The sequence below is a fragment of the Podarcis gaigeae genome (genome assembly GCF_964106915.1).
Source record: "Podarcis gaigeae genome assembly, chromosome: 3".
Taxonomy (NCBI): domain Eukaryota; kingdom Metazoa; phylum Chordata; class Lepidosauria; order Squamata; family Lacertidae; genus Podarcis; species Podarcis gaigeae.
Genome location: NC_139680.1, coordinates 121,932,821 through 121,945,125, shown reverse-complemented (window position 1 = coordinate 121,945,125; position 12,305 = coordinate 121,932,821). Strand labels below are relative to the sequence as shown.

At 52.3% G+C, this 12,305-nt stretch overlaps 2 protein-coding genes across 5 annotated transcripts in view; one reads left to right on the top strand and one right to left on the bottom strand.

The window, feature by feature from the left end:
- The window catches only part of KHK (ketohexokinase), a 66,090-nt gene extending 58,243 nt beyond the window's left edge, over positions 1-7,847 (bottom strand). For all 3 annotated transcript variants that reach the window (XM_083733765.1, XM_083733764.1, XM_083733766.1), the window contains exon 1: positions 7,844-7,847. The gene's annotated coding sequence lies outside the window, so the exon portion shown is untranslated. The remainder of the gene's footprint in view (positions 1-7,843) is intronic.
- The window catches only part of LOC310841812 (cGMP-dependent protein kinase 1-like), a 32,240-nt gene extending 21,906 nt beyond the window's left edge, over positions 1-10,334 (top strand). For both annotated transcript variants that reach the window (XM_083733313.1, XM_083733312.1), the window contains exons 14-21: positions 1,279-1,421; positions 2,270-2,359; positions 4,255-4,396; positions 6,348-6,511; positions 8,089-8,205; positions 8,337-8,399; positions 9,746-9,821; positions 9,923-10,334. In XM_083733313.1, coding sequence (XP_083589439.1) covers positions 1,279-1,421; positions 2,270-2,359; positions 4,255-4,396; positions 6,348-6,511; positions 8,089-8,205; positions 8,337-8,399; positions 9,746-9,821; positions 9,923-10,012 — 885 coding nt within the window. In that variant the 3' untranslated portion in view covers positions 10,013-10,334. The remainder of the gene's footprint in view (positions 1-1,278; positions 1,422-2,269; positions 2,360-4,254; positions 4,397-6,347; positions 6,512-8,088; positions 8,206-8,336; positions 8,400-9,745; positions 9,822-9,922) is intronic.
- Positions 10,335-12,305: the final 1,971 nt, after the last annotated feature.

Below are 12,305 nucleotides of genomic sequence, written 5' to 3'. Positions count from 1 at the left end.
GAGATTTATTATATGTAAAATGAACCACAGAAAGAGAAGAAGGGAAGTCACTGATATCTTAAGGACGTAAAAGTGAGTATTCTAAATTGTAAAAGAGAATTATATACAAAGGGCGGAATGGGCTCACTTGGGAGGTGTCCCCCTTCCTTGGAGGGGGTCCAGCAGAGGTTGGGTGGCCATCTGGCCAGCGGTTCTCCAGCTGTGACTCCTGCTTATTGGACTGGATGACCCCCAGGGTCCTTCCAACTCTACAGATCTTTGGTTCTGCTCTGGACGGATCCTTCCTTTATCCTTCCATCAAATGCCCACCCTGAGCGATGCCACCTCCAGTGCCTTGCTGGGGTCTGGCTGTGCCACCACCAGGGTGGGGACAAGAGAAAGAGCCTAAGAAAGGCTTGTTGGATCCGGCCAGTGGCCCATCTGGTCCAGCATCCTGTTCTCACAGGGGTTGACCTGGCCTGTCGGCAGGACCCGGGTTCAAGAGCAGCCCTGCCCCCCTGGGGTTTCCAGCAGCTGAAATTCAGAAGCATGTCTGCCTCCTGGCTACCGGCCATCCATAGTCCTCTCTTCCTCTATGAATTTATCCCATCCTCCTCCCAAGCCATCCATGTTGCTGGTCCTCCCTTCCTCATGCAGCGGGGAGTTCCATAGTTCGACTATGCACAGTGTAAAGAAGGACTTCCTTTCATCTATCCTGAATCTTCCAACAAGGCTTGAAGAATCCTATAATTTTGTGATAATTTATTACGGTCGGAGACCAGCTTATAAAACACACTTGGGGGTCCAATCCCAGAAGGAAAACAAACATTTAAAACAATGTACAACAATAAATTTAAAATTTATAAATGTGATAAGCGTATAGACACTTAAAACTTTAAGATAAGCTACCGCAGAGAGATGACCCAGAGTCATTCATGGAACCGAGTTTGGGGATTTTCTTAACGAACTAGTTTGCGTCAGGGGATGGCCTGTGCCTACACAGAATCTGGCGACCATCTGGGTCGTCTTATGATCTTTGCCTAACAGGAAAAGGTCATTTTTTTGCTTTTCCGGGAGGTCAGTGAGCCTCACCAGCATGGGATCAATGGGATGCTACAATTGTAAAGTTCTGGATGACCCCACGAGGGCAGTCTGGTCCAATGCAGGGATCTTTTGCCCTCCGTGGGGCTTGAACCCTGGATTTAAGAGTCTCGCGCTCTGCTGACGGAGCCTTCTCGGCCTGCGCTGTGCCAGCGGCCCCCCACTTCTCCCTCTCTCCCCTCCCTGCCTACCTCGCAGGTCTGTCGCGTGGAGGAGGGCCAGGAGCTCTTCTTTGCCCTCAAGCGCCTGCGGAAGGACCACGTGGTGCAGAAGCGGCAGCAGGAGCACGTCCTGATGGAGAAGAAGGTCCTCCGGCAGAGCCGCTGCCCCTTCATTGTCAGGTGCTGGCGCCTTCCTCTTCCCACTCCCCGTCTCCAGTGGGGGGCAAGGGGTGGGGGTCTGGGGCCCGGAGTCCACAGAGATGGACGTCAGGCAATCCCTGCAGCGGCAGCAGCCCAGCCTCCTGTTCTCGCAGTGGCCAAATACCCCTAAGGACCTTGGACTCCAGGTAGACTGTCCCTGGAGCTGGAGGTTCCACAGGAACACAGGAAGGGCCTGGCTGCTGGATCAGGCCCAAGGAGGTCCTCCCATCAAATGACGTCAAGGAGATGAATAACTGTATGACGTTTAAGTGGCAGCCCTGTCTAGGGAAGCTTTTGCTGTTTTATTGTGTTTTATATCTGCCGGTTCCTGGGGCAGCACTAGAATTTTCACAGCTGAGTCCTCAACCCCTTTATTACTGCGCTTTGCTTTCTTCAAGCTGGGCTTTGTTTAAAACTTGACATTTAGATTTTCAAACCTTTTTTGTTAATTCAGTCTTTGTACTTTTGAGTCCTCAATCCTTTATTACTGCGCTTTGCTTCACCTCGGTCGAGCTAGGATTATAATACTTCAGAATTTGGGGGGGGGGGTTCTACCCTTTTCTTGAATTTTGGTCATTTAAAGTTTATGATTTTTCTCTTTCCTTCTGAGGAAACTGAATAGTTCAGTGGAACGAGGTTTGTAGCCGGCATCCCATTAAGGCTTTGTTCAATTCTAGGTTTTTCTAATTTTTTCCTCCAGCTTTTTGATTTTCCTTATTATTTAGTTTATTTCCACAAGGTAATATTTCTAGTCGATTACTTCTCGTTTCAGGGATTTTCATGGTATTTCATTTGCCCCGTGGTTGCCTTTTTTCTCTCCCCTGCAGGCTCTTTGCCACCTTCCGGGACAGTCGCCATGTCTACCTGCTGCTGGAGTTCTGCCAGGGGGGCGAGTTGTGGGCCAAGCTGCGGGAGGCGTAAGTGGGGGTAGAGGGAGGGGCAGGGATGTGGGGCAGGCCATGCCAACGGGCGGGTGGGGGCTGTGATCCGGAAAGGAGGCTGCTTGGGACACATCATAGAATGGAACCATAGAAGGGCAGAGTGGGGCCCTGGGCAGTAGCCCCACCTCCTGGCCACTAGAAGCCCCGCCCCCAGGGGAGAAGGCCACGCCCCCAAGCCCAAGCTATCCCCATTGGCAGGAGGGGCCCTGGGGCTGCATTACAGTGCTGGATTTAACCCTGGGAGTTTCTTGCAGGGGTTTGGGGAGGAGAGCAAAAGCATCCTTGCAGGGAGTCCTGGTGGCCCCAATAATGGAGCTCACGGTTATTAACCTCTCCTGATTGTGGGAATGTTCAGGGTGGCAGGAGAGGATATATTCTTTATTTATATCCTTCCAAACCTGTGCTAGCAAGTTTCTTTATGTAGCAGAGTTACATTCCCCTTTCTACATGCACAGCAGATAGCTGGTTGCAGGCTCGTGTGAGCCTCTCACTAGTATACAGTCTGCCTCAGATTGAACTGTACGTTCCTGGTAAGTTCCCTTTGAATCCCTCTTAAAAGAATAAAGACGCCACAATCTTATTCGTAAGCAATAAAAAGATAGTTTACTCACAATCAGGCAGAGCACAGTGAGATCCCTGAGGGCAGCCTTTGGGCTTAGAGTTACAAACATATAAAAACAGGTTTACCCCATAAGGGAGATGATCTGAGGGATTGCTTGGCTGGCAGCGAGCAGTTCATCCAATGAAAGGAAGATGGAAAAGAAGGAAAAGAGTGAGAGAGCTGTGTGACTTGTCCTTTTGTTACCTGGACAGGTTAGGTCACGCCCACCTTTAATAATGATGATGATGATGATGATGATGATGATGATGATGATAATAATAATAATAATAATAATAATAATAATTTATTATTTATACCCCACCCATCCGGCTGGGCTTCCCCAGCCACTCTGGGCGGCTTCCAACCAAATATTAAAATACATTAATACATCAAACAGTAAAAGCTTCCCTAAACAGGGCTGCCTTCAGATGTCTTCTAAAAGTTTGGTAGTTATTTTTCTCTTTGACATCTGGTGGGAGGGCGTTCCACAGGGCAGGTGCCACCACCGAGAAGGCCCTCTGCCTGGTTCCCTGTAACTTGGCTTCTCGCAGGGAGGGAACCACCAGAAGGCCCTTGGCGCTGGACCTCAGTGTCCAGGCAGAACGATGGGGGTGGAGACGCTCCTTCGGGTATCCTGGACGGAGGCCGTTTAGGGCTTTCAAGGTCAGCACCAGCATGCAAAGGAAGGATGCTCCAGCCGGGAGGAACAGGAAGTTTTGACTGGCTGGACCAAACATTCCCTCGCATGTCTTCTCTAGCATTACACAGAATGTTGTACTTGGCTGCTCCCAGTGGATCACATCCCACACTGATCATGCCTGATCCTAAGAACCAACCTTTCACCATTGGAGACCCTTTGCATTTCAGGGGGTTGGCATAGATGACCTTTGGGTACCTCCCATCCCTACAATTCTACGAGACTCTCCAGTTCAGTATCTGCAGCAGCTTCACTCCAAGAGCCTTTCCCAGCCCTGCCTGCAGCTGCAGACCTTCTGCATGCTAAAGCAGCTGCCCTGTTGCTGGCTTGTTCAGCTAAAGGCAAATCAAGATTCTAGTCCTCCTCGTTCTGAATTAAAGGGTTGGTTTAAGCAGGAACAAGAAAGCTGCCTTACTTCCACCAAGCTCAGTATTGCCTTCACGGTCTGGCAGCGGTGGCCTTCCCGGGACCCCAGCCCTGCCCAGGGCCTCTGGGGACGGCGCCTGAGGCCCTCTGCATGGCAAGCCGCTGTCCTGCCTCTGAGCGTGGCTCCGCCTCCTCTCGCCCCTCCAGCCGCTGCTTCTCGGAGCCGGTGGCCGTCTTCTGCTCCGCCTGCGTGGTCGAGGCCCTGGACTACCTGCATGCCCAGGGGGTCGTGTATCGCGACCTGAAGCCAGAGAACTTGATGCTGGACGCAAAGGGCTACGTCAAGCTGGTAACAGAGGGGGAGGGGAGGGGAGGGTGGCACAGAGGGGTTCCTGGACAGGTGGGCACCTCAGAACAAGCCCCCCCGACCTCTGAGGGTGGAGGGATGGGCCATTGGCGATGGCAAAGGGGAGCACACTCTGCATGTGCTCAGAGGTGCTTTTCACCAGTCAAATGTTCCATGTGAAAAAATGGCCCTGGTCCTGAGATCTCGTTCAGATGAAGCTCTGCAGGAAGAAAATGCCCTCTAGATCAGTGACTCCCAAACTTTTTCAGGCCCCCACCCACTTGGCTTCAGTGCCCCCTCCCCTCTAAAAAGTGTTGAGGTTCCTGTATTGCAAGGGGTTGGGCTAGATGACCCTTGAGGTCCCATTCAACTCTACAGTTCTGTGATTTAGAATACAGGTAGTGGGTTTGCATGACCCATTAAGGAAAATAAGAGTGCAGCAAAATTCAAAACACTAACAATGAATCCCACCTTTATTCAAAAATCCAATTAAAACTATTTAGTTTAACTGATTATCTTGATCCAGTGATACCAGCTTTTCCAATGCCTGATAGTCATTTACACCTGCCACAGCCCCCTGCCCCCTTTTTGGTCCCCACAGGTAACGCCACCACCCTCCACGGGGTAGAGCGCTCACTTGGGAAGTGCGGCATTGATGCCAGCGGAGAGAAAGGGCAGGGGCAGAGATGCCCAACTCGCTTGGCAATGGAAGGGTGGTGGCATTAGCCACAGTTAATGGTCGCTGTGTCCTCCTTACCTGTGGGAACTGATGAGGTCAAATGTGGCACCTCCATTCATGTATGCAAAGCTGACCTCACAGCTTGCCGTTTCCCCCCCACACCTGTGTGTGGACACACCTGTCAGTTGAGGATACACCTGTCTGGCCGAGTGGGCAGCTTCAGCTCCAATAAAATTGGTTTTGACATTACCCAGTAACAGTACATCCTTCTGCACATTTATTTGGAAATAAGTCCAACCGTCTTCAAGTAAAAGGTCCTGTAGCCTTATTAGACTTTAGCGATTGGTGGGCTCTGCGTTGCTCCCGGACGGGAGGAAGGAGGTCAATTGACACCGAGGTTTGGTTCAGAGAAAGAGTTCTTTATTTCTGCTCTCCGGATAGCAGAATACACTTGCGTGGTCAGTGCACAGCAAGTCCAAAGAAATGAGAAGTTTCATGGAGTATATATATCCTCCAGGCACCCTCTCCCTCCTTCCCCAGGAATCCAACCACGTCAGGCTATGTATGCAGGTTGACATCACATATGTTCCTGCTCTGGTATTCTTAACCATAAAGGGGTATTCCTTCCTGTACTTCTGACCATAAAAGGATCTTTCTCTTCCTACTCTTATCTTGGAGCAAGAGGTCACCATCTCCAAGGACACACTCTGGCGCTGTTCCCAGACTGGGTCTGTGCGTCTTTGTGGTCAGGACGTAAGATAAGGCACAGACGTGTCTTCTCTGTTCTACTGGTACAGTCAAGGCCATCCCTGCCGTCACAAACTGATAAAGGAGAGGGCTCTGAGCACTTGTTTATACAGCTGGGTTTTGGCTCAAGAGCTCAAGTTTATGCATTTTAGGAATGCTAAGAAGAAAAGGGGGGTTCAAGTCAGTTTTAAACTGACTGCACAGAAACCCATTCCTTCAGTCCGGACGGCGACGGGGTGTGTGTGTCAGCATAACTCTCTCTCTGTGCATTATTGGTGTCCCATTGGGGCCCCTCGTCGGTCACTGAGAGAAAGGATCATTGGCATGATCCATCAGGACAACTACTGCGATAGCAGAACCTCCATACACAGGTGCAGTCTACCGCTGGATGCCAGACAGTGGGGGACACAACAGGAGAGTGTGTGCGGGTTTCCCATTGGGGTATCTGGTCAGCAACTGTGAGACCAGGATGCTGGACTCCTGGGCCTGATCCAGCCAGTTTCTTCTTCACCCCCTGTGTCTCTGCAGGTGGACTTTGGCTTTGCCAAGGCGCTGAAGCGGGGGGAGAAGACCTACTCCTTCTGCGGGACCCCTGAGTACCTGGCTCCCGAGATCCTCCGCCATGAGGGGCACGATTTTGCCGTGGACTTTTGGACCCTGGGCGTCCTCATCTTTGAGATGCTTGTCGGGCGGTGAGACATGGACCCCCCCATATGCACAAGATTATGGGGGCCCCTTGTGCTGTGTTCTCCTCACTTCCAGCAGCAGCTGTGGGGCGGGGCGGTGGGGAGAAAACAGAGGAAGGACAAAGCACCCTAAAGTTTGGGGGTGCCAGAGCTGCCAGCTGAGCCCAGCAGGGGAAGGGGCTACAGTGCTGCAAGGGGGGCACCCCAGATTGCCTCAAGGAAGGCCACAGCACCCTCTCACTCAGCTCCTTCTAGTCGGTGCAGAGGGATCTCTTGTGATTTGGGGGAGGGATGGGAGCTGGTTGCAAGGAAGGGGAATCCTTGGGGGGTCAGGGAGTGGCTTTGGGGACCACAGAGGCGCTCAGCATCACCTCCTGGCTTTTTGGTGCATCAGCATATTCAGGGCTGACCCCCCCTCCATGGGGCAGGCTGAGGCAGCCACTGCAGGTGGGGAACCCCAAGAGGCAGCAACCCCAAGGGCAGCCCCACTGCGAGAACGGCTCCTAGCAAGATTGCTCGATCTTGTGCACTCCGCAGGATCTCGCCAAAATCTCACAAGATCTCCTTGAAATCTTGTGAGATCTTGCTAGAACCCACCCACCTCAGTTTTGACTAGGGGTCAGCAAATGTTTTCAGCAGGGGGCCGGTTCACTGTCCCTCAGACCTTATGGGGGGCCGGACTATTTTTTTTGGGGGGGGGGAATAATGAACAAATTCCTATGCCCCACAAATAACCCAGAGATGAATTTTAAATAAAAGGACACATTCTACTTATGTAAAAAGACGCTGATTCCTGGACCATTCCTGGTGATTGGGCCAGATCCAGCCCCTGGGGCTTAGTTGCCTACCCATGGGCTTGACCAAAGCCGTGAAATGGGGAAGGCCAACCCTCTACATACACAGATAGGTAACCTAGATAGGAAGAAACGTGAAAACAGGGATTTGGAGAATCTCCTTCTGAGAACTGTGTTAAGGATGAGCCGAGAAAGTTTGCAAAGGACAAACTCTTGGCCTTGAGCTAGAGAGAGAGGAGTCACCCTGATCTTCTCTCAGAACCAGGCACCCAGCTCTGGTCAGGCAGGCTTCCTTCTCTGGGAAAGTGACTTAATTTCTCTGCATGTGTGAAGCGTAGAGAAGGTGAGAGAATGCCTGCCTCACTGTGGCTTGTAGACCCCTGGACAGGGGTGGAGAAAGGGGGTGCGGTGGGGGCAGTCCGCCCTGGGTGTCACCACTGAGGGGGGTGGCAGAATGCCAGGCGGCACTCACCGCGGGGCCTGCAGCACACCGCGGGGCCTGCATGCATCTGTCCTGGGAGAGACACAGTGGTTGTGGTGCTTGCAGGCTCCGCACTCCCCACACAGTTGGCCCGCTGCCTCCCCAACAGCTGTAGGGCAGCTGAGAGGGAGGGGGCAGGCAGACTCCTCAGAGGCCCCATGGAGAGTCTTGCTCCGCCGCTGCCCCTGGACTCTGCTTTTAGGGGTTCCCAGAGGCTCCTGCCCAAGTAAAAGCCCCCTTAGATTCTGCAACAGTGTCATTGATAGAAGAAAATTCACGCCGGCTTCCCTTGTCTCCCCAACCCCAAGGCCCCCCTTCCACAGCGCTGAGCCTCAGAAGATCTACAGCAAGATCATGGACGGCATCTTCTCCTTCCCGGTGTTTGTGAGTGAGTCTGCCTGCTCCCTGGTGGCCAAGCTGTGCAGGTGTGTCTCCCCACCAGCTGCAGGGGGGCCTCCCCTCTTAGTACGTGGAAAGTGCAGGCGTCATGTGCAAAGGAATGAAGCTGAACCTCTTCTTCTTCTCTCCCTCCCCCCCCCCCCGGTTTTTATGGCAGGCGCCGGCCAGGGCAGCGCCTGGGCAATACCAGCAGCGGCATCCGTGGCATCCGTAAGCACAGGTGAGTCCACAGGGCAGAAGCTGCAGTGCCTGTCTCTGCCAGCAGGAGGCGCAGGAGAGGCCGAGGGTTTCTCTTTCCTCCTTTGGCCTTCCTGCACCTGGTGCCTTCCAGCTGTTTTGAACTACAACTCCCATCAGCCCCGGCCAGCCCCAGGGCGAGGGGCGGGGACATAGGAAGCTGCCTTATGCTGAGTCAGACCGTATTGTGGTTGTTGATCTTGCACATTTGGAAGCCATAGGATGAATCAAAACTGACTGTTCTTGAAATAAAAATTGTCCGGGTGAAAAATATGGTTCAAAAGCTTTACTAACAGAACTTGCAGCAAATCAAACTTAAATCAATAACGTTACATCCGGATAGTCACATAATATCGTGTGCTGATCCTAGCACAGATAGAACATCTTAGAAATATGAAATATCTTCCTCCAGAGCTGAAATTGAAGCTCCGCCTCTCCAAACCCAGTCTGCATTAGCTGGAGGCTGTGTCCCTAAACAGAGAGGATCCTTAGCTGCTTTCAGAACAAAGACTAACACACCCAAAAGGGAGATTTGTAACTGAATGCTTCATGTGACCTAAGTTAAACACCTCCTGAGAGCTAGCAGAGATGCATTCTCACCTGATGAGAACTTGTTAGGCACTCTGAGAGGTTTAGTTCAGCTCCATGGAACTTTCCATACCAGGCTATGTTTTTAGCAGGAAGATGGTCACCTTGGTTCTCAAACTTAATCCATTCCAGGAGTCTATTCGACTCCCGAAACCGTTCGAAAACCAAGGCGCAGCTTCTGATTGGCTGCAGGAACTTCCTGCACTCTATCGGAAGCCGCAGAAGCAGCGTTGGACGTTTGGCTTCTGAAAAACGTTCGTAAACCGGAACATTTGGGAGCCGATTTGTTTGGGAGCCAAGCCGTTTGACTACCAAGGTACCACCATACACATACAGAGTTATTTTTCCATTTCAATGAACAATTAAACAATTACAGTCATACCTTGGGTTACAGGTGCTTCAAGTTGAGTTTTTTTGGGTTACAGACCCGCCAAAACAGCAGTCAACCATGTGCAGAAGCGCTAAATCGTGCTTTGTGCAAGCACAGAAGTGCTGAATCGCAACCCACGCGTGTGCAGATGTGCCAAATCTCAACCCGCTTGTGCGCAGATGCGCCACTGTGGGTTGCGAACACTGCGGGTTGCGAGTGTGCATCCCGCACAGATCACGTTCGCAACCCGAGCGCCCACTGTAGACTTAACAGACCATTGGTCCAGTTTTGACTATGTGTTGGGTGAAGAAGGATTTTCATTGATCTGAATCTTCCAACCCGCTGACCCTTGCCTTGCCTTCCTGCCGCAGGTGGTTCAGCTCCCTCTCCTGGAAAAAGCTGGCTCTGCGTCAGATCGAGGCCCCCACCACCGTTCTGCTCAAGCAGGTATTGGGTGGGGGCGAGGGGCTTTTTTGCGGCAGCAAGGACTCCCCTCCAGTTGCCGCCCCCCCCTCACGACTGCCTACTTTCCCCTCCTCCTCCTCCAGGGCTCCCCCTACGTCAACTTCAAGCGCTTCTCCGTCTCCCGGCAGCAGCAGCCCGAAGAGGAGTTTTCTGGCTGGGACGAAGACTTCTAAGCTCCCGGCACCGCAGAGGGGGGAGGGCAGGAAGACCCTTCCTTTGACCCCACAGACTGGAGCCGCAGCTGAGAGGGAGCCCCCGCAGCCTCTCTCCCCTCTCGAAATGCTTTTCAGCAGGGGCCCCCCAGCCTGGATGTCCTCAGCCCCCTGCCCCCAGTGCTTGGCCAAGGCTCTCGTGTGCCCCTTCCTCTCCCCCCACAACTGCCTTGTCTGGGAGCTGATGGCTGCAGTGGGCAGAGTCACTGTGAAAGGGGGAAACCCTCCAGTCTGCCTTGTCTCGTCCTGCTCAATGTGGAAAATAAAATTAGTTCAGGGAACAGTCTGGCCCCTGCCTCCTCCTCTGCGATTTGGGCATGCAGGGGGGGGGCGGCTGCTGGTGGTCCGTATTCTGTCTCCTCCAGCTCTCCAGGTGCAAGGACATTTGGAAAACACTGTGTGCCGTTCTGGTCACCTCACCTCAAACAGGAGCATAGCTGTCAAGTGTCCCTTATTTGGTGGGACAGTCCCACTGCTGTCCCTTAATGATGAGGCTTCGTTTGGCTGCTGGCTGGGCTTTCTGCCTTTGGCTTGGAGGGGCTCAGAAGTTGAACATACCTGTGTATGTTACAGATAGGTAGCCGTGTTGGTGTGCATGCACATGAAAGCTCATAACAAGAACTAACTTAGTTGGTCTTTAAGGTGCTACTGGAAGGAATTTTTTTTGTTTTATACCTGTGTATGGAAAATCCCTTATTTTGGCTGCTGATCCCTTATTTTCGAGGCTGCTGGTCCCTTATTTTCAAATCTGTAAGTTGACAGCTATGAACAGGAGATTGTAGATTTGGAAAAGGTTCAAAGTGACCGAGGGGACAGAGCAAAAGCTGCAGCGTTTGGGACTTTTTGGTTTAGAGAAAAGGCCAGGAAGAGGCGACTTGATATAAAATTAGGCCTGGCCTAGAGAAAGTGGCTGCAGAAATGTTTTTCTTCCACTCTCATAATGCTGGAACTTGGATATTGAGTGAAGCTGAAGGCGGGGAGATTCAGGAGAGATGTAAGGAAGCCCTTCGTCACACAGCACAGAGTTCAACTGGGGAACTCCTTGCCACAGGAGGAGGCAGTGATGGCCACCAAGCTGGGTGGTTTTAAAAGAGAATGAGACCAATTCAAGGCCCTCCACAGTCAGAGTCAGCAAGAGAGAGGTCCTGTGTTTGAATCCTGCTTGCTGGTTTCCCACAAAGGGCATCTGGCTGGCACTGGGAGAAGAGGGTGCCAGGCTAGATGAGCTGCTGGCCTGATCCAGCTAAAGGCTCTTCTTATGTTCTTACTTTCTCCACCTAAGGCAGGATCAGGGGGCCTTCCAGATGTTGATGGACTCCAACTCCCAGAAGTCTCTGCCGCCAGCAGGCCAGTGATTAGGGCTGATGGGAACTGGAGCCCAGCAATGCCACAGGGGGCACCAGCAGACCCCTCCCCCAGGTGTGTCCTCCCCCCCCCCCCCCGATTTACAGAAACTGTCCCGGTTTCTGGTTTGATCCCAGATTGTCCCATTTTTCCTTTCTTGTTGTTGAGTCGTTTAGTCGTGTCCGCCTCTTCGTGACCCCCTGGACCAGAGCACGCCAGGCCCTCCTGTCTTCCACTGCCTCCCACAGTTTGGTCAAACTCATGCTGGTGGCTTCCAGAACACTGTCCCACCATCTCGTCCTCTGTCATCCCCTTCTCCTTGGGCCCTCCATCTTTCCCAACACCAGGGTCTTTTCCAGGGAGTCTTCTCTTCTCCGGAGGTGGCCAAAGTCTTGGAGCCTCAGCTTCAGGATCTGTCCTTCCAGTGAGCTCTCATGGCTGATTTCCTTCAGAATGCAGAGGTTGGATCTTCTTGCAGTCCATGGGACTCTCCAGAGTCTCCTCCAGCACCAGAATTCAAAAGCATCAATTCTTCAGTGATCAGCCTTCTTTATGGTCCAGCTCTCACTTCCATACATCACTACTGGGAAAACCAGAGCTTGAACTATACAGACCTTTGTTGGCAAGGTGATGTCTCTGCCCCCCCCCCCCCCGATGGGAGAAATGTTGGAGGGTGTGGAAGAGGACATCCCCAGGGCTTTTTTTCCTAGCTGGAGCTCACAGGAGCTCTGTTGCAGCACCTCCCTCTAAACCAGGGGTCTGCAACCTTTTCCACCATCCCTCAGACCCTGTGGGGGGCCGGACTATATTTTTTGGTGGGAAATGAACACATTCCTATGCCCCACAAATAACCCAAAGATGCATTTTAAAGGACACATTCTACTCATGTAAAACACTGATTTCCGGACCG